The 24,044-nt window shown below is 47.3% G+C and overlaps 1 protein-coding gene across 3 annotated transcripts in view; it reads right to left on the bottom strand.

The window, feature by feature from the left end:
* Window positions 1–20,704, bottom strand: part of LOC116950892 (uncharacterized) — a 61,410-nt gene extending 40,706 nt beyond the window's left edge. Inside the window, exons 1-4 of one of the 3 annotated variants that reach the window (XM_076073345.1) lie at window positions 20,572–20,704; window positions 17,882–17,979; window positions 14,996–15,147; window positions 4,027–5,747 (exon numbers count right to left, since the gene is read on the bottom strand). In XM_076073345.1, coding sequence (XP_075929460.1) covers window positions 4,027–5,747; window positions 14,996–15,147; window positions 17,882–17,977 — 1,969 coding nt within the window. In that variant the 5' untranslated portion in view covers window positions 17,978–17,979; window positions 20,572–20,704. Of the gene's footprint in view, window positions 1–4,026; window positions 5,748–8,386; window positions 8,532–14,995; window positions 15,148–17,881; window positions 17,980–20,471 lie in introns of those variants that run through there. The other 2 variants (XM_076073344.1, XM_032969039.2) reach the window with 2 other exon arrangements.
* Between the last annotated feature and the right edge of the window lie 3,340 nt (window positions 20,705–24,044).

Genomic DNA, 24,044 nt, shown 5'->3' on the forward strand with positions numbered 1-24,044 from the left:
ACCAAAATGCAATATGCAGCTGCGCTCTTCCGTTGGGAGACGAGAAAAGCCACGGCGCTGGAATGCGAAACCCAAGACGGCTGGAACTCTGGGGCGCCGCAAGGCCGATAGCCGCGCCGCATATCACAGCGAACTGCCGCAAGGCCGTAATTATAATATATTAGGGGGGACACAATATGCTTAAAATGTCCCCCCCCCCCAATATATTGCCATAAAAAATAATTGCTATGCTATGTAAACAAAAACAACAATTTACTAAACCTTGGCCACATATCTGGACTTGTCTTCATAACAGGTCCCTGCAGGGTGGGCTGGTAGAAACATTGGAATTTTTTTACACCCAACAGCACGAGATTTCACTTCGTTAAAGTATTGAAAGGGGACGGACGGACGGACACATTAATCTATTGCAGGCTGGTACACTCAGTTTACAACTTCGTTCCTACCAGTATAAATCAATGCATAGATTTCTGTTTATATGATTGTGGTTATGGTTTTACTTTATTAATCCCTAATCTCTGCCATTACATACAATGAAACAAGAAATGGTAAAAAAAGTCAAAACAGAGCAATGTAATACAATACACAATTAGACATTGTTGTAAAAAATACATAAAAAGTCCATCCCATGTGTTAGTGAATGTTTTTTATATTTTAGGCAGGAAATTAATCTTCAAATTTTGATTTTTTTACTTCTGGGGGGGGACCTCCAGACCCCCTGGAAGATTTGGTCCCCCCCAATTTTGACTCCATGGCTATGGTCTTGTACTGCCGTATCGCGCGTAACAAAATCACGTCCGCGCGGTGTCTGTATATACGATCGCGCGTAGCTATGGTACAGCACAATCAATTCGGCGTCCTTTACGTAACCAAGGTGAGGGCCCGCTGAGATTGGGAGGGCTCTCTTTGGGGACTTGGCGATGACGCTCTTGCTTATTCGAATGAAGTCATTTTGAGTCGTTATTTTGGCAAATTTTGCGAATTCGGACCTTGATAACGGCAAGCGTGGCCTACTCGATTTCCAACGACGTCAAAGGATGTCAAGGGGTCCCCTCGGCGAAAAAACTGCAATTTGAGATGTTTCGTTATGCTATGGGTGCAGTATAAATGAAAACGCTATTTATTATATTATTATAAAACGAATGGCTACAGCAGAAGCTGGATATATCAGAAGTTTCCCGTTCCATCCCCCCCCTTCCCCCAATGAGCAAAATAAAAGTTGTGCTCATATAAAAAAAAATCAACACATTCGTCAATAACACTGTGACCTTAAAAAGAAATATAATATAATCGGTCACGTTTCGAGCAAATGGCCCTTCTTCACAGCACAGACAGGCAAAGTGACGAGTGTGTTGAATTTGTTGTTATTTGTGCTTGTGATTCACTGCCAACGCAGTACGTGTATCACCAAATAATGTTTGCTTATATAAGGTATGCTTATATCGAACTTAAACTGTATTCACTTGCAGTATATTCATGGGAAATTCAAGAGCTTTTATATGTTTTTAAAATTGAGATAGAATGTGCTTGTATTACAATATTCGTGGTGGAGCAATGGTGGAAGTGGTTCGCGCATTGCACCATGAACCTGACCACCGAATTTCGATTCCGGGCCATGGCTAACATGGCCCGGAATCGAACCGGTCTTGACTCCCCCCCTCTTCACCAACCCACACTGATCAGTGTGCTGAAGTATGATCAATCTACAACCACAATGATGAAAAAAATAATAAAAATACAGGCAAAAAGGTCCCATAGATACAACACCTCCGCAAGTGACATGGCACAAAGAGGCCTTCATCCAGCAGTAGATAGACCAAAGGGTGTAAATCACTATGATTACACTCGTTATGTTAACGTTTATCCCTGCTCAAATGAGGCACTCATCTCCTCTGTTGGCCCTGTGCCAGTGGTGGAAATTTCACATTACAATGACATGGTTGGTCTATCCAGAGGAGGACCACTGTGACATTTCATACAAAGTGGCACTCATCTCATCGACTCTGGAAATAATTAACCCTAACTGGGGATTGAACTTGCAATCTTCTGCTTTTCGAGTCAATCACTCTTGAGCCGAGCACCACTCAGCTGGATGTCACAATAGGGTGTGGACTTTATCATCAGGAGACAGACTATCTGCCTCAGCAGCAGACCATGCTTTCCCACCTGATGACGGACGCTTGTGTTGTGCCCGAAACGTTGTGATTTTTAAAAATTTTAATTTTATACCTACGTGACTTTACCGAAAGAACCAAAGAGTATGGATTCCTGCAGTCACGAAAGCTTCAAATCAGGATATATACCTACAACCAAATCACCACAGTTTTCCTGATCCTGATAGAATTAGGAAGTGAAGCAGGTTTAAGCCTGGATAGTGCTTAAATGGGTGACCACCATGCCCAAACAGGAAGTCGTAGTGCTGCGGGGACATGTGGTGGGCAGCAGAGGACAGTGTAGAAATACACATTGTTGAACTGTACTTCTGTGCTCCCATCCATCAACAACACGTGTGTGTAAATGCCAACATTTCAGGCAGTGGCCCTTCTTCATAGTACATAGAGGAATTTTCAGAAATGTCGCCTATTATATATATTTTTTTCCTTTTAAGGCAGTATTACTGACAAATGTGTTGATTTTTTGTGCTATTAATGCTTGTGCACCACTGCCAACAGCAGCAGCAGCATCACCAAATAATTCGTTTAACTTGTAAATTTAGACGTGCCTCTGGCCAAAGCTCCCTGAACAAGTGGTGGAATTTCCACATTAGCATGGCAGGGCCAGCCTTGCCACAGTTCGACTGCTGTTGTCTTGCTACAGCTGAACATTATAATTTAAACCGTTTTTCTGTACAAATTACAGAGGAAGGACATCATGGGTCATCTGGCAGCACGCTGCACCTGACACCCACACGATTCCATAGATCTCAGCACATTGCATTGTTATAATCAGGATCTCATTTCAACCAGGTCTGTCCGGATTGGCCACCTGGAAAATATGTTACCCACCCGGCACATCGCATCCAGTGTATCACTCACTGTGGACAATGGCAACTCGTCACGCGTGTACTCAGTCTCCAAGCAACCCCAAAAATATACGGTGGGATATTAATCCCTGGTTACGGTAAAACATAGAGGATGTATCAATGCGCTAACCACTCACACCATCTAACAAAACGCAATGACAAATGGGCTGCATAGTCAATATTGTCGATTTTACTTCAGGCACCGCATCTGAGAACCACACGCAGCACGCGCATCATCCTACACAACACAATGCAGACGCACCAACTCTTCAATACGTGGTGTAAAACCAACAAGGTCAAGCGGTCAAGAGGTCATTACGGCCAATGCTCTGAGATGCCGTCACATCCTGCCATCACTTCCTTTCTTCTACAAGACTCCGCAGTAGTTACACAGTTAACATCTGATCTCCCCAGATCTGCTGTTACAGTCTCATAACGATTGGTCGCTGACATGCAAGTGCCACTGTTTCGGTCACCTATCCCCCATCCTGCACACATGTCCCACCAGTTACACTTGCAACACTTTCTGGCAAGGTCTATTCCAAACTTCCAAATTGCTTACCCTCTCCTTGCATTTGCATGCACCTACATTCAAAAGCCATGTTTATTTTTCAGTTGCTTTGTAATAGTTCAGCTCTCTGAGTCATGGTGTAACAAGACAAAGATCCCCTGTATAGTCTTAACATGCTTTTGGAGCAAGTGCTGCTAGCGAGCACCAATGAAGTCCGGGATGGACCATGTGGGGTGGTGTAGCTATAACCTCGCCCGGTTGCTCTTGTCTCCCAAGTGCTGATGTTTACACACCGCACCAGGTACTAATTTATGTCTATTTTTGGCAGGCCCAGAACCGTCACTGGTGTTGGCCGTGAGCGAGAATCACACCTGGGTCACCGGGTTTATAGCGTAGCACGCTAACTGCTAGGCCACCGCTCCCCACATCACACACACTCTACTCCCACCTTAAACACTACGAGGAAAGCCAAGGAGAGAAAGAGAGCACTTACTCGCTTGCTTTGCCCGCTCTCTGTACGTCGTGGCGAGTCCTTCCGATGCACAGTCCTCCACAGGCCCCAACATAGGCACGGCACCACAATATAGGGAGAGACCCTGCATCCTGTCGGTCGCACCCCCTTTCTCCTCCTCCACTTGCACTGCCACCGGCACCGCCACCTCCACCTGCTCCTCCTCCTTTCGCTCAGCGACCACGTCATTCGATGCAACCCATGCGGGCGCGTTGTCCCAACACCGTGCGTCACGTGAGTCCTCCTCGTTAACCTCCCCCGGCTGATCCAGCTGTGAGGCCGCCGCTGCCACCGCCGCCGACACCACCGCCGTTGTCGTTATCGCCGCCGATTCCGCCGGCCCCACCTCTTCCTCGCACTGCTCTTCGCAAGTGAGCGACATCGCGATCAGGTTGATGTCGGCGGCCGAGGTCAACACCACGGGGACGTCGCCACCTCCAACTCCATTGCTGCCGACACCGCCACCATTACCACCACTGCCAGTGCCACCACCATTACCACCACCGCCGGTACCACCACCGCCGCTGTAACCTCCTACGGTCTCTCCATTTCCATCTCCTCCAGCCCATTGGTCTGTGGAGGCATCCTTCACAAACGCTCCATCTGGCCACTCGCCGGCGTGAGCAGAGTACAGGCGGCTGCTCTGCGTCGCTTTACGGACGGTCCTTTCCCTGCGGACCTCCGTCGGAGGCAGCGATATGGAGAGCGGGGGCGCTGCCGCGATGGTGCTGGCAGCGGCGCTGGCGGAGGCGCGCACCGTCTCGCCCGGTTCGCCGCTCCCCTCCGCCGGCGCTGGCGGGACAGGCAAAGCGCTCGCCAGGGCGCACGCTCCCACGATCCCCTCCGGCGGTCCTAGGCTGCACACGATGCCCTTCTGTACATAGCTGGCATTGCAACGTGCGACGCGCGCAGGGTCGGAATCGGTGATGGCGCGAGCTTTGCGCTCACGTACGCGGCCCAGGTCCGTCACCTCGTTGCAGGGCGACACGTACACGCGGGTCACGGGGGGCGGGACGGCCGCCTGTGCCAGTGGTTCGGGGTCGCCGTGCCTGGCCGTGGAGTCCACCGCTGCTGACGCCGGTCGCTCGGTGTCACCGTGCCGTGCCGTGGCGTGCCCTCTCCGCTCGAGGTCGCCGTGCCACATTGTGGCGAGCCCTGCTATTGACACCGGTCGCTTGGGGTCACCGTGCCGCGCCCCGGTGTTTCCTGCCGGCTCCGGGTCGCCGTGACGTGCCGTGGCGGGCCCTTTCCGCCCGAGGTCGCCGTGCCACATTGTGGCGAGCCCTGCTGCTGACACCGGTCGCTTGGAGTCATTGTGCCGCGCCCTGGCATGCCCTGCTGCCTCAGTATCGCTGTGCCACGCCGTGGCGTACCGTGTCGGCTCAGGGATGCTGTGCCACACTGTGGTCGAACCTGCCGGCTCGGGGTTGCTGTGCCGTGCCGTCGCCGGCCCTGCCGTCTCGGGGTCGCTGTACCACGCCATATCTGGACCTGCCGGTGCCAGTCGCTTGGGGTTGCCGTGCCGTGCCGTGGCGTGCCCTGCTGGTTCGAGGTCGCTGTGCCGTGCCGTGGCCGGCCCTGCTGTTTTGGGGTCGCTGTGCCACGCCGTGGCGTGCACTGCCGGCTCATGCTGAGGAGGCGTCGGGTTCTCGTGAGCGCCGTCGATGCCACGGCTCAGGGTGCCGTCGCGTGGGAAGATTTTCCTGTGCGCATCAAAGGCAAAGGTGACAAGAATTAAATCGCGAGCTTAAAGGACTCCTCCTGTCCCCACACTCATAACGTACACATACAAGGCGGTCATCGCATCGCGCTGTGCTTTCAGGTGCGCTTCTGTGGCCGTCTGGAACGCTCTTTCTTTCGATATTAGGAAGCCACTGGAACTATGCACTTTTAAATAGATTGAAAACTGATTTCTTTAGAACTGCTTTTTGAGTTTCGTTTGTTATCCTTCCCCTGCACCTCCAATTAGCATGGTTGGCTACGTACAATGCGAAATAAGTTGAACATACATACATACTTAAGTATAGCTACAACTACGGTAATAACGTTAATGTGGAAAGAACTAAACATGCAACCGCCTATCACCAAATCACCCTGAACATACGCAATCTTGTCATATGTGCAGAATCTAAGCAAACTTGATCCTGGATAGTACTTGGATGGATGACCCCCGTGCCGTTTTCAGCCAGTATTTACTGTTTATAAACAGACCTACAATGACAACAACAGCCACTGTTCCCTACTTAGATGGCGAAATCAGCAATCTGCTTGTGCAGAGCTAGCTGTGTACTTTCATACAACGTGTAGTGACAAAGTGTCTGGCAGGAAGTCATGAATAATGAGATCCAGAGATCCAGGTGTCCAAATGGGATCCTTTTGCCCCCTGTTCCGGATCGCCACAGCCACTTGTACATGTGAATCATTTGGCGGGACCCTGGGGTCCCGCAAAAATCAGGTCAATAATTATTATATTTATTCAATCCGCCCACTACGTGATCCCGACAGCAATGCGCCGCCCGCCCAGACTCGCGCCAACAAGCGCCAGCAGGCGGCGATCGACACGATGGGCACCACCCCACCGGCTAAACGCAAGCCCCGGGGGGCGCGTCCACAACGCCCTCCGGTCAGCCGTCGCTCCTCAGCTTCTTTGCCAAGGCGAGCCCGCCCCCCAGGCAGTGAATTTAACGTGTTTATGTAATTTTACAACTTTTTACGAAACTTAGTTCCCCGAGTAGCTCTCGACGAGGCCAATCGATTGACACTAGTTTTGTTGTCGGTAAGGCAAGACTCGAGTCGCTACGCGGTTTTTCCCACCCCGGGGCAGTGATGGGACCCCGGGGTGCCGCCAATTACTTCATGTGTTGAACTCCTTGCGCACCATACGTAGTCAACGGGGCTAATCGCAGGTGCGGGGAAGGCCAAACTGAAGACAAAAATAAATTAGTTTTCAATGTAGATTTAAAAGTGCACATGAGGCCTGCCACTTCGAAGCAACCCACAAACGATATTTATCCACCACCAGCAGAAGCATCGTAATCTATTCGATTCGTGCGCATGATGGCAAACACCAATTTGGTTCAGGAGCTAGTTGTCAATGGCGAGGTCCGCTACCCACGACGACATGGCTTCAGGAGAGTGTAGATCTGTGACTCCTCCGTTGGGCACCAGCGGGGAATGTTAGCATAAACGCGTTGGTGAGCGGAAAGCAGCCGCAGGCATCGCATTGACGCGGCAAAGGGGAGCCCTGATTACTTCGGATTATTATTGGATAACGCTTATGCGTGTGTAAACGTGCGGCCATGCCAAAGGCATGCGCGCCACGGTGGTAAGATGTTAACTTCCTCGCCTGCTATACAGGAGGTCGTGAGTTCAATCCTGACCCCGACGCCTGTATGCAGTATATGGAGTTTGCAGTAAGGGACAGGTTTCACATCCCTGATCTAGACACTGTATAGATACAATATCTATTGACAGGTGAGGCCACGGCAGATATAAAACTGCACACAACAAGTGAACAGGTAAACAGAGCTAGAGTCTGGGAATTCGGTATATATTTTTTTCCTCTCTTCCCTGCATAGATCACCGGAATTGAAAACATCCCTTGGTTTGCACAGTAGTCATCCTATGGACAAACTGGCCCTGCCATAGGAATGTGGAATGCCCACCTTTGACTCAGGTCCACCACAGCTTGTTCGAATAGGGAGACACTCTTAATAGGCTTTGACGTCAACTGATTCAAGACGAACGCGGATGGAAAACGTGCATAGGAACAGAAACGACCAGAGCGTTTAGCATCCATAAACATTAGTTGTTCTGACAAATAATAGTCGCATCAAATATCTTCATGCTTAAGACCAGATTGGAAAAGGGATTCCCAGCCACGTAGTACTGTACTGTGTTTAGAGTGTTCATCTCACAATAAGAAAAAGTATATTAACATCCTGATCAACACGGGGTCAACTCAGCGCATCATCACTCCAGAGTCAATGAATGAATACCACTTAGTAGTGAGAAGCTTGCTCTGTAGGGTTCGGGTTAGGGCCGGAACCAAAGATGAGTTGCCGTCACTTTGCTCGCTGGAGAATGCCGCCACTTATAACTGTTGACCGCAGTTCGGTGAAACCCGGTGGAAATCACCGCCTCGAGGCAGAACCACAGGTCGGAGACACGCAGAGCTCTCCAATACCGCACAGAGCACGACTGATAAACCGTTTACAAGACGCTGCAATCTGCTTTTGATCAACGTAACTGAGCAAGAGCCCCAAGCGTAACCCGACAGCTCACAGGGCTGAGCCGTTGCGCATTGAGCAAACATGCCCACTCGCCCACTCACGATACTTACAGCACGGAAACTTTGGACATGGCCCTTACGGAGTCTGCGACAAATAAGAGACGGCGATCACCCTTTTCCGAGAGACGGAGGTTCGATTTCTCGCTCGCGCTCGGCTGTCAGTCCGCCGTCGTGTGTGTCGAGGCGTCTCTCTCTCTCTGCCCCTCTCTCTCTCTCTCCCTCCCGTGGGCCACCCAGACCCCGAAGCCAGCACTCCCTAGCAGCTTCTATTAATAACCTTGACGGAATTACGGGCGTCTGCCGCCACTTTCTCAATCTCTCTCCGCAGGCTGCACTAGCATGTGTGCGCGCACGTGTGAAGATGTGGCCGTTCCTATAAATACTTGCAAAGCCGGCGATTTCTCGAAGCAACTGCCCTGCGCACACGCTCAGGAATGCTTCACGTTAATGTACGGTGAAGAAGAGGAACAACAACAATATATGTACTTCAAAATGCAGGTGGACAGTCGAAGGGTATTTAACGATGATCGCCCATTCGGGATGTAGTGGTCGAGTGTCCGAGTGCTGGTGATAACAACGCCTATGACCCGATCGCCCAGACTGCGCCCACCCTCGTCAGATCCTCGGAAGTTTTGCAGGGTTGAACGCCAGGCACACACAGGTTGTCATACGGCCTGCAGGCCACACAATAGAGGGCCGTGCAGGAAAGTCCATTGCTGTATGGTACTTTGATGCTCCAACGTCTATACAGTGAGGGAAAAAAGTATTTGATCCCCTGCTGATTTTGTACGTTTGCCCACTGACAAAGAAATGATCAGTCTATAATTGTATTGGTTGGTTTATTTGAACTGTGAGAGACAGAATAACAACAAAATAATGCAGAAAACGCATGTCAAAAATGTTATAAATTTATTTGCATTTTAATGAGGGAAATAAGTATTTTCAATCAGAAAGATTTTTGGCTCCCAGGTGTCTTTTATACAGGTAACGAGCTGAGATTAGGAGCACACTCTTAAAGGGAGTGCTCCTAATCTCAGCTTGTTACCTGTATAAAAGACACCTGTCCACAGAAGCAATCAATCAATCAGATTCCAAACTCTCCACCATGGCCAAGACCAAAGAGCTCTCCAAGGATGTCAGGGACAAGATTGTAGACCTACACAAGGCTGGAATTGGCTACAAGACCATTGCCAAGCAGCTTGGTGAGAAGGTGATAATAGTTGGTGCGATTATTCGCAAATGGAAGAAACACAAAAGAACTGTCAATCTCCCTCGGCCTGGGGCCCCATGCAAGATCTCACCTCGTGGAGTTGCAATGATCATGAGAACGGTGAGGAATCAGTCCAGAACTACACGGGAGGATCTTGTCAATGATCTCCAGGCAGCTGGGGCCATAGTCACCAAGAAAACAATTGGTAACACACTATGCCGTGAAGGACTGAAATCCTGCAGCACCCGCAAGGTCCCCCTCCTCAAGAAAGCACATATACATGCCCGTCTGAAGTTTGCCAATGAACATCTGAATGATTCAGAGGACAACTGGGTGAAAGTGTTGTGGTCAGGTGAGACCAAAATGGAGCTCTTTGGCATCAACTCAACTCGCCGTGTTTGGAGGAGGAGGAATGCTGCCTATGACCCCAAGAACACCATCCCCACCGTCAAACTTAGAGGTGGAAACATTATGCTTTAGGGGTGTTTTTTTTCTGGGTGAGAACCTCCTTCCCTCAGCCAGGGCATTTAAAATGGGTCGTGGATGGGTATTCCAGCATGACAATGACCCAAAACACACGGCCAAGGAAACAAGGGAGTGGCTCAAGAAGAAGCACATTAAGGTCCTGGAGTGGCCTAGCCAGTCTCCAGACCTTAATCCCATAGAAACTCTGTGGAGGGAGCTGAAGGTTCGAGTTGCCATACGTCAGCCTCGAAACCTTAATGACTTGGAGAAGATCTGCAAAGAGGAGTGGGACAAAATCCCTCCTGTGATGTGTGCAAACCTGGTGGCCAACTACAAGAAATGTCTGACCTCTGTGATTGCCAACAAGGGTTTTGCCACCAAGTACTAAGACATGTTTTGCAGAGGGGTCAAATACTTATTTCCCTCATTACAATGCAAATCAATTTATAACATTTTTGACATACGTTTTTCTGGATTTTGTTGTTGTTATTCTGTCTCTCGCTGTTCAAATAAACCTACCATTAAAATTATAGACTAATCATTTCTTTGTCAGTGGGCAAACGTACAAAGTCAGCAGGGGATCAAATACTTTTTTCCCTCACTGTAAGCTCTCTCCCCCTTCACCAAATGACAGAGGCAAATACATTAAAATTTTCAATTTAATTTTTAATTACTTATTTTTCTTGTGCATCTTGTGCTCTGTGTGAAAGCCACGTGTAAAATCATTTGCTGAATAAACAAAAAAAACCCTTTACCAACCTGCGGTAAGCAGTGTGGTGAATTAGGGTCAAATAATTGTGATGACTCGCTCAAAAGTGACGAGGCCCTCATCCAGCAGTGGAATGAGTAAAGCCCTTTACGTATCCAGGAAAGCCTTGCCAAGTCTCAAGGGTTCTCCATGTACGCATGTTGAACTTCTTTCGCACCGTATGTAGCCAACCATGCTCATCAGAGGTGCGGGGGAAGGACAACAAACTAAATTCTAAAAGCAATTTTAGAGAAATTAGTTTTCAATCCATATTTAAGAGTGCACAGCTCCAGTGGCTTCCTAATAACTTAAGGAAGAGCGTTCAAGACAGAAAGTGGGCGCGATGCATAGCATGAGAATGTTTGGCCAATTTCATAAACGACCAATTGGCATATCAGAGGAAACTGGAGTGGTCAGAAAAAACCCACCACACTTATTGAGGAATAACAAAACGTCCCGTCAACAGAGTTTAATAACTGAAGGTTTATTTAAAGGCGGCATATAAAGGTAAAGAAGAGACTGCGAGAGTCGAATGTGTGTGTGGAGTGGTTTTGTGTGCGTTTGGTAACCCACGTGAAACATGAACATACCCCATGTAACGATGCACAGATCCATCAAAACAAACTCTTACAAGATACATCCATCGAATTCCGTGCATTAGAAGCGATGTTTTATAGTGAATCGACAGTATTTGCACATGTTATGCTACGCTACATTTACGCTGTTGATTGAAAAAAGAGAAAATGTTTAAATGAGATGGTGAAAATAAGAAACGAAAAATGTATTGTGGAATCAAATCGTGACCCCCAAATAGTGATCATTAATGGAATCGCCGAGTAGGAGGGACGGTGTAATACTGCGTGCCTACCTACAAGGACACAACTAGTTTCTTTAGAATAGATTTTTGTGTTTACTGTAGTTTGTTGTCTTTTCCCCGCACCTCAGATTAGCACGGCTGGCTACGTACGGTGCGAAAGAAGTTAAATATACATATGTAGCTGCGCTATGAACCCGGTGACCTGCTTTCGATATCCGTTCATGAATACCTGAACCGGTCGTCGGTCTCCCCTAGGTCAACCCTTAATCGAGCACCTGGTGCAGTGTGTAAACATCAGCATATGAACCTTATGGCTCTCGCATAATGTCCGTGATGCAGTCATCTTTAGTCTGTTGATGGTCGGCGATGCGGTAATCGACTCATCTCGACGAGCTGTGCTCACGATGCACCACCGCCACGGTGTGTACCGCGAGCGTTCAGGGTTTCGGCGCAATCGTCCTCGCTGTGTTTCGACATCGCGGAGTGTGGCACTGATTTCGGATTGATTGGTACCCCAGTCGCGGAGTGAAGTACACCCCTGTGAAAACTAGTGTCCCACAAATAAGATATTTAATTGTGTATTATTTGGTATTCCCCGGGGTACCGCCATAAGGATCATATGGGAAACAAAGGTGGCTTGATGTGCTGCTGGTCACACCAACGTTTCGTTTGTCGTGCCAGCCTTGATAAGTGCCTGCTAACTGCACTTGTCACAACAGCCTGTGTCAGATATATAGGGGATCTTTATCTTGTGAACATCGGCAAGAGGGAGACAAAAAGTGGCCAAGTGTGGCCCCTGGCCTCATCACTTCCTCGGACTCCACGAAGGTAATAATATCTGCTTGCTAACATGGCTTGCCGCAGCAGTAAGTTAAAAGCATTAGGGGGATCTATGTCTTTGTTTTGTGTGTGCGTGTTTATGTACGTACACAGGCGTGCTTATGCACACACACATACACACATGCGCGTACACACACACACACGCATACATACACACACACGCATGCGTGTGTGTGTATGTATGTATGCACACACGTGTGCGTTTAGAATGGTTCCATCACCATCATCACCATTATCACAAATTTCCAATTCACTGATTGATGGAGAGGTCCCAATGGTCAAGTCATCGCCACCACTAACTCCGCACAGCTGCAACCCATTCCCAATCGCGACGTGTCTCATTTCACAACTCCGTCTCCGCTTTCACGATCCTCCGGACTCTGCCTCCCTCCCAATGCACATTCAGTCGCCACTTCCAAAACCATCACTAATTTTGCGCATCAACTGTCATCTCTTCCACAAACGAGTCCACACGTCATTGTAATTTGAATGACTGTCAACCGACTGTACGACGCCGACTGTACGTCTTCTTCTGCTTCTGTATATTGAAAACTAATTTCTTCAGAACACCTTTTTGTGTTTAGTTTGTTGTCCTTCCCCCACACCTCTGATTCGCACGGTTGGCTATGTATGGTGCGAAAGAAGTTCAACATACATACATACATAGAACAACAACTGTAATTGTTATTTTTAAATATACTGCTCCTGATTGTTACCCCTACCGCAGTAAAGGCAGCGAGCCCAGATGCCCTGGGTCGGTCCCTAATTTTGAGGGTGTATCGCTCTTTGAAATGTCATTTGTACTCTGGGTTCTTGAATAACAATCAAACAAACGCAACTTTTATTTCATACGTCGGCTTTCACTCAAGATCTGAGCTCCTGTCAACAACTGGACGGTGCCGGATGTCACCTCCAGCGAAACGTCCGTAGCCATTTCGATGTTGTGAGATTCCTTTCCAATGACAACACTGACACCACCGGTGGTGGTGCTGCTGCTGAAGAAGAATTTAAATTTGTCACGTTTGATTCAGGTGACACTCATTCATTGCCTGCGCGGGGTGGAGGAGGGTTTACTACACACATTTTGACACGTCCTAACCCAATAGAAACAAAGTATGCGACTGTCATTTTACATTGTGGTGGTTGAGCCCGATAATTGCGTCAGTAGCAGCGGAGTACGTCGCTGTGATTATTCCTCCTTTGTGTTTGTGAATCGAGCATCGAGTCGCAAGATGTTCCACGACCTGTTGTGGGTCACCACAGTCACACATCGGAGAGTTCCCCCCCCCCCCCCCATCAAGTCATGTATCTGCATCTGCCACGATTTGTGCGGCTGAAGTGTAGGCTTTCCCGTAAGCCTCGCGGAAAATCAAAGCCAGTTAGTTGTCACAAGTAAATATCCACGGTACAAATGTGCAGTCACACTGAAGGAGACCCTATAGATATGAAGACAAAGATGCCCCCTTTAGCCTAAACAGAATGTTAGGGAAAGTGTTGTTAGCGAGCACCTATGGAGGCAAACACCACGCCCGGCCGCCTTTGTCTCCCCAGTGGCGATATTTACACACCGCAGTGGGCACTCATTTGAGACTGAGTCGACCTAGGGGAGACCCAGGACTGGTTCAAATAATCGTCATTGATGTTGGTGGCCATGAGCGGGATTTGAACTCGGGTCACTGGGTTCATAACGCAGCACGCTAACCGCTAAATGTCCGCTCCCTTTATATACATACATACACAGACACACAAGTCACATATATAAATATATACAGCATAACCATAGCCGCCAACTTTGGTGAAATCACATACCTGCTGGATAAATGGATCTGTCTGGGGTGTAAGGTGTCTGCTCCGGAAGTGTGCAACTTCAAACAGACACAGTCGGCCTCCAGATCATAAGCGGCAGGTTCTGCGATTTCTTTTTTTATCCAAGGCCCCCTAAAATTGCAGTAAATAATCACGAAGGAATATATGGGGCGCATAGTCAGCGACCAACCGCGTGCCGTGCCGGCCTTCATAGGTGCTTGGTAAACAGCACTTTCCCCCAAATTATGTGAAGGCCATATGGGAGATATTTGTTTTTGTGGGCATGTAAATGATTTGCATAGAAGTTTATATGTTTAATCAGCTGAGAATTCGGGAATAAACATGCCAACGTTGAGCAAACGTTGGCATATGGTTGGAACCATTGGTTCAACGTTGGCCCAACTTTCATGTTTACCGGGGGTCTCATTTGCAACAGTGACCTGGGTAGACTGGTGCATGTATGCGAGTGTGTACGTGTGCAGCGGTAGCATAGCGGTTAGCTCGCATGGCTACTAATCCGACCACCTGAGTTCGAATCCCGCTGATGGCGAACACCAGTGATGATTATCTGAAACTGGTCCTGGGCTTCCCCTAGGTCGACTCAGCAGCTTTAAACGAGAACCTGGTGTGTGATGTGGGGTGAAAAAGGTGACCGGGCGTGGTGCTGCCAGCGTTCACATAGGTTCTGCTCGCTAACAGCACTTGCCCCAACAGTATGTTAAGGGGAAAACGTTGTCTTTGTCTTCTTCTGCAGGTGTGTGGCACCGTGCTTGCCTGGACACGACGAGCAGCAGGGCGCTGGCCCGCGCCTCCATGAGCTGCCCGGCCTGGGCGTGTGTCGTGTCACGGCACGGGTAGCCATTGATGAGCACCAGCTCGTCTCCGTCTCGAAGCCCCGCGCGCCACGCCCGGCTGTGCCTCCTCACCTGGACATCCACCGTCAACGTGACCATCGCCAACATTACCGTCTCTCATCTCATCACCACCGTCCATCATCATCCCCATCTTAATAGATCGCCGCCATCGACGACAATACAGCCATACATCCACCAATCTAAACCATCGACAGAACCATCCACTATCGTGACTATGACCACCATCACCAGATGCATCACCAACACGAACATCAAAACAAAGATGTGTAAGCTTGACACAACACAGAAAGGAGGTGTGCCTAGCACCATGCCAGGTTACTTTTGTCTCTCCAGTACTGATGTATACACACTTCACCAGGTACTATTTAAAAGCTGAGTCGACCTAAGAGAGGCACAGGACTGGTTCAGCTATTTGCCGCTGATGTGGCCGTGAGCAGGAATTGAACTCAGGAAGCAGGGTGCTAACTGCTACACCAGGGGGTGGGGAACGTCCGGCCCGCGGGCCGTATAAGGCACTGCGAAATCATTTAGTGTGGCCCTGCCAAGGCAACCGCAGGCGGGACTCGAAATTCAATAAATCTAGGAGCAAACCTGGAAAAGCAATTGCGAGTAGCAACATCATCAATACCAGCTAACATCATCACACACCTCACCAAAGAGAAGCAGTTCCAGTCATCACATTAGGGGTGAGTTAATTAAATGTTTGACCAAATATAACAGGCTAATTTTTAAGTTGATAATTTTGTATGGCCCGCAAACGATGTTATAAATATCCAAATGGCCCTTGGCAGAAAAAAGGTTCCCCACCCCTGTGCTACACGGACCACAACATCACTAACATAACCACCACTACTTTACCACCATTACTACCAAGACCACCCAGCCAGGTTTATCCGGATCAGCGACCCAAGAAATACGTGTGCAACGTACACACCACACCTGTTCCCCCCATTCACCCCAGAAAACGGAGTTTTACGGTATTAGTCACGTGTCACCTCGTCCATTCTACCAGTGACTGGTAAAATATTCAAGCCTTGTGATCACCGCCACCAGCAACCACCACCACGACAACCATCACAATGATAAATCATCATCACTGCCATCATCAGAGTTCAAATTCTCGCCAGGGTCAGTCAGGTTATTTCGAGTCAGGCCAATTAAGTTAAGAATCTCTTTTTCAATGGCGAGTCAGCCAATGTGGCTTAGCACGTTACATGGTAGATGGAGGAGAGTGTTCAAGGACATTTTATAAACATGACTTATGAATCATAATAAACAACCAGAACTTTGTACTGTGCATATCTAGTAATCAATCCAAAATAACATCATGCATGACACGAGTAAGAAGTAGACGAACTCTCATATTATATTTTAAAATGGCATTTATAACAGCAAAAAATACAATTGCCCTTCACCTCCCTCATCTCTGCTGTCAGTGAAATAATCTATACCCGTAGATACAATTTTAATTGAAACAGTCCAGAACTGTTCACACATTAAAACGGTGGGAAGTCAATTCAATATGGAGAGACTGGTTCACGTGGTAGTAATACAGAATTTGCACTATCGATTCGACAGACGTAAACACCGCCAAATGCTTTTTAAAAAGAGGATGGGAGACAGTGGTGCGTGGTGTTGATTAGGAAAAAAAACATTTCAAAATATAAAACTGCAAAAATTAATTTGTAACAAAAACGGATCCTAATTTTCAGTGCTCAAGAGGCTCTTTACTCTGTAAAGTGTGCGATAGACGTGTTTACCCAGAGGCTGTGTAAACAGGCTTTAAAAAAGCTAAATGCAGTGACGCTCCCGAGCGTTTGTGAGCGGCACGTTGTGTCTGATTGAAACACAATCGGCAGCGAGACATTTGGAGGTCAGCGGTGGCTCGCCTGCGCCCACTATTAATACAACGTGCATGGCAGCAGCGAAGCCGCAAGCAGCCAGAGAGCATCAAACGCTCTCCCAAACATGAAGGAAGATCTTGACAGCTCTTTGTCTATCCACTGCCGGAATTTATGTAAGTGGAACTTCTTTCGCACCGTACGTAGCCAACCGTCCTAATCGGAGGTGCGGGGGAAAGACAAGAAACTAAACAAAAAAAATGAGGAATGTATGCACTTATGCAATTTGTACTGATATACTTTCTTTTATTTTCATGTATTTATTCCAAGTAACTTGCTTACCTTTTTTCTATTGTGTTGTAACTTGCTGACCCACCCAACCCGGCTGTGCATCTGTGACCAAGAGCTTCATAGCTCATCGGATTCCTCAAGGATAAATAAAGATTCTGATTCTGAAGGGGACTCAATTCGGAGTATCAGTTTATTTGGAGTGTAGCCCCGTGGGTTGGGGTTGAGGGGGGGGTGTTTATTGACCATACTTCTTGAACAATGCTGGCCAGTGCCGGTGGTGGTAAAGGGGTGGCGATGAAGACGAGTTCAGACATTACTCGCCAGCGATGTCTCGCCTTGGCTGGCATTTAAACTCACGTCGCCGCCAGGTTCATCGTGTGGTGCGCTAACTGCTTCGCCACCACTTTTCCCCCTCTTATCTTGGAGAGATATATACACGCGTAGGCCATGCGTCTGACACGCGTTGGAAGCTTCGTTAGTGCAGAAAAAATGTCGAGTGCGTCACCACGGCACTTTACGAACATCACTCCGTCTTTTCACAAATTCTATTCAGACTGCGCTACCAGGTGTCGCGGCACAGACTGCAGTGTGTTGGTGTCTCTGATGCTGCAACGCTCCATGTGCGCCACGCATTTGGGGTATGTCGCACTCACTTTCAGCACCCGCAGCGGGCTCCGTGCCTCTCTGCCGCCCCCCAGCCTGAAGCCCCAGGGCGGACCTCCTCCGATCCTCACCACCACCCGTTCCATTTCTGCTGTCGCCAGTCACGTGGCACACGCACGCACGAGCAGCATACAATCGCACACGCGGTGGCGTAGTGTGCTTGACATGGGTCTTGGTGCGATACATAAAATGGGAACCCCTTGTCCAGTTTATCCATGCCTCTTTGTAGCACAGCGCCTAGGCACCTCTGTCCCATGGGCTCCAGGTGCAGGCACCACGGTGGCGTGATGTTAACTACCTCGTCAGGATCCCGACCCTAACGCCTGTATATACGGAGTTTGCATGTCTCTCTCCCCGTGGGTCTTCTGGTTTTTCCCTCCACATTTATAAATATGCGTGTAGAGTATTTGGCAGCTACAAATTTCCACGTGATAAGCCACTTCGTTGAGCTATAATTTGTGGCCAGGTCGCTTTTGAAAAAGAGATATATGTATATATCTCAGTGGGCCTTACGATGTTAAACAAAATAGTAGCTGCACCCACCACCTGTACCCACAACAGCTACGTCACTGAGCATACGGCATGATCATTACGTCATGCGTTTGGGATTTTATTTTTGTTGTCTTTTTACAAACTAATATCAAGCCATGCTAATGAGCATTCTGTCACAAGATGAAGAAATTCACATTGGGCACTCTCGCACAGCTAGCAGCGCACCATCTTGTGTTAGAGATTGGCCATGAAAGAAGCTGTCACAGTGTGCTGCTGCAGAAGTAATTTCAACAGGCTTCCTCATCCCCAATCGAAACACAACTCTTATATGCCCTGCAAAGTTTTTTTGTCGCATGACAATGAAATTATCAAATAAGTTTAATAGGTTGAATTAAGCGAGTAATAAGTTAAACAATGGTGGCGACTTGGAGGGACCTTCATCCGGCAGAGATGAAATAAAAAATACATGTAAATATAATGGACTTTTTTGCGTGGAAGTCAATGGCAGAGACTATTAACTGACTACATTTGAGAATCCAGTTTAATCACAGCTGGCTGTCCGGATTAATGTCGAAGATCTCAGCAGGACCAGCTCAGTGCTCTGATGGGGAATTAGCCCATCCGAGTGGCCCAAGGCCCTTCAAATTTTGGTTTAAAATGCCCACAGCTTATGTAGTCAAGGTCAAGTCAAGAGGTCATCGTGACCAATGCCATAGATGCCACCACACCTCCCCATCCCATTATTCTGCAGATCATTCAGCTGTTGCACAGTCGATACCCAACCTACAATTTCTGCTCTCGCAGGATCCCACTGCATCTGGCTTTAGGTCTCCCTCTGGGCTAAAACGAAGTCCCGTGCAAACACAGTACATGTACAGCCCTTTGCCAATCCACTATTGGATGAGGACCTCTGCCCGTCAAGCAGGTCGTGGCAGTTATTGAGGTCAGTGAGGGTTGATAAAGAATGCCCAGCATCAGTTCGGATATCAATCGACACTGTTGTTAAACATGGCCAGGAATTGAAATTTGGTCTCCATATTCATAGTGAAAGTGCGCTGACCAATGCGTTGCCGCTAATTATGTCTGCCTCTGTTAAATAGCATTCTTGAGCATCGAAATATAAACACGATTGTAACATTGTAATGCAAATAAATGTATACACACCTGGAGCATGACAGTGACACACAACAGCGTATTCATTTGCACACAACTCAACTAAAATGCATGGCAGCCAGAAAAACATTCCCTACCAAAAAATGGCACCTCTCAGATTGCAGTAGCCTTACTACTGCAAACTCTGGAAATGATAAACATGGCAATTCTGGACAGGTAACGATTCATCCCCCAGTGATCTGATGAACTGTCATGATTCGCTGTAGCAGAATTCGATTCTCTTTCGTATCGTTTTTACTCTCTCTCGATTGCATTGTTTGTCATTTATCCTTGTTTTTACTCTTTTTGTATATTTAGCACATAATTTGCATCAATATTGAACGACTAAATTTCGAACTCAAGATTAATCTACACGTGTTTTGCGAGCATGAAAATCGGTTTTGATCGATTGCCTAGTAAATTACGAGTACAATCAAATTTGCAGTCTCTGTATGTTCCTGCTAAAATTAGCAAAGGGATAACCTTGAATTGACGGTGTAAATTCCACAGTGCCATGATGGGGCCCAGGCTCTTCATGGGATAACCGCTATTGACTTCCCACAAAGTGGTGCTCATGTTATTCACCCCGGATGATTACCTGACAAGAAGTTGACTTTTAATGAACGCCACCTGGCCAGATTAACATTTTAGAACCAATGCAAATTAATTTGATAAAGCATCTTATGACATTGTGTATGATTAAACGTGTAACAGTAAAAGCAAATGACTGAAGCAAAAAAAATTTAAACAGAGTATTTTCACTCTTTTCCATCACCTGCAGAAATTGAATGGAGGTAGTTTACGCATTTAGCAGGTCACATTTCGCAGAACTACGCTACCAGAGCTGGAAACTTAAAGAGAGGGCTCACGTGAACGTATCAATTTCATTTCACTGCTAACGTGTAAACACCCGGTAGCTCACGACGCAGCACCAACCGGACACTGGCTCTGGATGCTGCGACACCGATACTCCGGCCCCCGTTTGAGCTCTCCGATGACAACGTGAGTCCCGAACGAATGGAGGCAGAGAACTCACCCCCGCGCGATGGTGGCGGACGAGCAACCTGCGGCGAACACGTCGCTGGCTGCCCGCACCGGCAACAGCGGCGGCGGCGGCTTTTGGGGCCCACGTCATGGGCGAGTTCACGTTACGGGGCGCGCGGTCCACAAATACCTTCCCTCTCACGGGGACAGCGGGCACACGGCGGTGTTTAAATAGCTCGATAAGCTTTGGAGATTTTTTTTTTCAAACACGCATACTCCAGTCTCCTGGAAAGTGCATTGTGTGTTTTTGCGAAGGGTGTGTGAGCGCGCAAGTGTGCCTGTATGCGGAGCGGTGGCGTAACAGCACGCTGCACTATGAACCTGGTCACCCGAGTTCAATTCACAGCCATGTGTGATATCAGTGGTGAATATCTGGACCAATCCTGGGCATGCCCTAGATTGACTCAGCCTTAAATGAGTGCCTGGCGTCGTGTAAACATCAGCAATGCGGCGATAAAAGGCGGCCCGGGCATGGTGCTGACCACACACTATCTCCTTGTGCACCATCCCTGTTGTCAAAGGTGCTTTCTTACAACCCTTGCCCCAACAGCCCATGTGGCTACACGGGGGTATTTTTGTACCAGTCTTGTCGTGTAGTGGTTCGAACATAAGTTCACACTTATTACACACAAAGTGCTTGCCACAAACGCACCACAATACCTTGCTGATCTCGTCAAGGAGCATAAATCATCAAGCAAACTCCAGTCATCCCAACATCAGCTTATGGCTGGCCATCGAGCAAAGATAGTCACTGCATCGTGCGCTTTCAGATGCTCTTCTGCGGCCTTCTGGAATGATTTTCCTTCCAATATTAGAAAGCCACAGAAGCCATACACTTTTAAATCTAGATTTATTTATTTTATTTTAAGAATGTATTTTTGTGTTTAGTTTATTGTCCTTCCCTCGCACCTTCGATTAGCACGGTTGGCTACGTACGGTGTGAAATACGTTCAACATACATCCAAATATTGAGGTTAAAACCTGATGGCCTGGGTTCAGTTGCTCACTGTGATAAATGCCATTGGCAAACGGTGTTCAAATCTAGCCTGGGCCCCACTAAAATGAGACATATTTTGTGCACCACAGTAATTATTAGCAGTGGGAATATAAAGGTGGCCAGGCGGTCATGGTGCTGTCTCCACCACATCATTGTGGGTCGCTAATAGCACCCCAAGTCGCATAGCGTGGTTGGTATGGGTCTTGGTGCAAGGAATGAAATGTTTCCTAGGTTAGTGTCTGGGCCCCTCTAGTCCATGGCCTCCATTTTTTTGCCCCACCAACCCCGACCCCCCCCCACCCGGATAGCTGCACCACTGAACTCTAACAGGAGCCAACCAGCACATGGTAAGCACGAGTTGAAAATAATCAGATGGGTGGCCGAGGCAAAAACACCACAGAGCAATTGTCATCACACATCCAGCACTGAGGTTGTATTGCCTTGTTCATCTATGGACAGTTACCACTACTGCACAAAGCACGAGTTCAACTGAGCTTGAAGAATTTATGTCACATCCCGTACTGACCAGGGTGGTGAAGAATGATCAAATGACTCCCACACACAGCCTACACAAAAGGGCCTTGCACATATACAAGTGTGATGAGGTTTGGTGGTCTGCGATGTCAGATTGCAAGTTCTGCATTCTGCAGCTTGTCGCATTGGTTTCACTGCTGCACAGTCAGGGAAACAAGCTTCTGGATGCAAATGCTGTCTAATATTTAGATACGAGTACAAAGACGGAGAGAGGGCAGAGAGGCTGATGGGGTGGCCAGGGTCAGAGGTTCAGGTTGTGCAGGCTGCAGAGGGGAGGGCGCTGATAAATTGTTGTATTTGACACCTTTTCCGGAAGGAGTGGTGGTGACAGCCAGTGCATTAAAGCTACATAGCTGGAAAGATCAGAGACATTCATTGGGGCACACACACACTCACATCTCTGCTCCCTTTGCAGCATCCACCCCTATACCCCGGAAACCTGCACTGCTTATGGCGATACAGGGTGTGAAGGCCCTCTGGGGCTCATACGGAGACTTTCAATATATTCATTTGAATTTCATATGCTTTGGCCAGATAATTTGAGAAACATGTACAGTATCGAATTCACAGCTGCCAAGCACTGCTGTGACCCATGGTCGCTCCATCCTGAGCTGTGTTATTCTCTCTCCTATTATGTGTGTACTAGCTTGATTGCCCGTCCTAGGACGGAAGCTGCAATATTTACGAAAAAATTGAGCAGAGTATAATTTATCTTGTGTAAATTGAATGGCAGTGAATCTTGCACAAAGTATGTCATAAAACACTTCACTGCATTTCACTGAAGAACTGCATTTAACTGACCTTCAATTTGTTAAAATTCACTGTTCTGATATTTTTATTCTCTTCTGCTTTCGGTTGCTGGGGTTGAAATGAAATGGAATTCGATACAATATCTGGAAAAACACCGAGAAATGTCGATTTTACCATAATGTAAAAGCATAAATTAGACTTACCTCTTGTCTCAAGTGCTGAAGAAATAAATAAAGACACCAAATCCACTTTGTTGCTGCGTAGATTTAGTTATTAGATTCACTTTAAATAAAAAAACGTGAAACTTAATGCAAATTTGCGAAAAAAATTATGTCCGCTCACCCTTCTGCGTGAGTGTAAAAATCCACCCGCTCATGAATATAAGCATGTGGAGTGACGTCACGCGTGGGACACACACATTCTTGGCTCATTATAGTAGAAATGTTGAACTTCTTTCGCACAGTACGTAGCCAACCATGCTAATTGGAGAAGCGGGATATATTTTCCTGACCTCACCTCTCCGCCCTCCAAACTTCTATCCTTTTTCATGTTTTTTTTGCAGCTTTGTTGTGAAAGGCACATGCATTGGTATGACAGGCTTTATCTTGGCAAATGTTATCTGTTTTCTAATAGTTATAAAATTTCCAATAATTTAAGAGTATTTTTGTTGTACTCATATTGCTATAATTCTCTGAAACACGAACACAAGAGATATCTGGGCTTTTGCGTTACTCTTTGGTACCATCTCAAATAGTTTAGAAGCGGCTCTTGTCAGTAACATTAGGGCCCCCAGTAGACTGGTTTATCAAGCAAAACCTAATCAAATGTATTATTACTATCATTTAAGGTCGCGTTGTTCTAAGGCAACCTTGTTTGTTAAGTTATTTGCTGATACTGCTTTGATAGTGGTATACAAGCACACATAAGAAAAAAACACAACATAGGCGTCAATAACATTGCTTTGAAAAAATTAAAATATATAATGGTTCTTCTTTACAGCACATATCAGGGCCATTGCCTGAAACATTTCCTGTAATAGATTTTCTATTGAAAGTAGTATTATTGGCTTATGTGTTAATTTATTTTCGTTTAATAACATGCTACTGGAAGACATTACTCTTGAAGCACATACCAATGAAAAACACAACTAAAACATAATTTACAGCCATTTCAAAATCCATTGC

Source organism: Petromyzon marinus, chromosome 41, assembly GCF_048934315.1.
Source record: "Petromyzon marinus isolate PM22_M1 ecotype Great Lakes invasive population chromosome 41, UKy_Petmar_22M1.pri1.0, whole genome shotgun sequence".
In the NCBI taxonomy this organism is placed as follows: domain Eukaryota; kingdom Metazoa; phylum Chordata; class Hyperoartia; order Petromyzontiformes; family Petromyzontidae; genus Petromyzon; species Petromyzon marinus.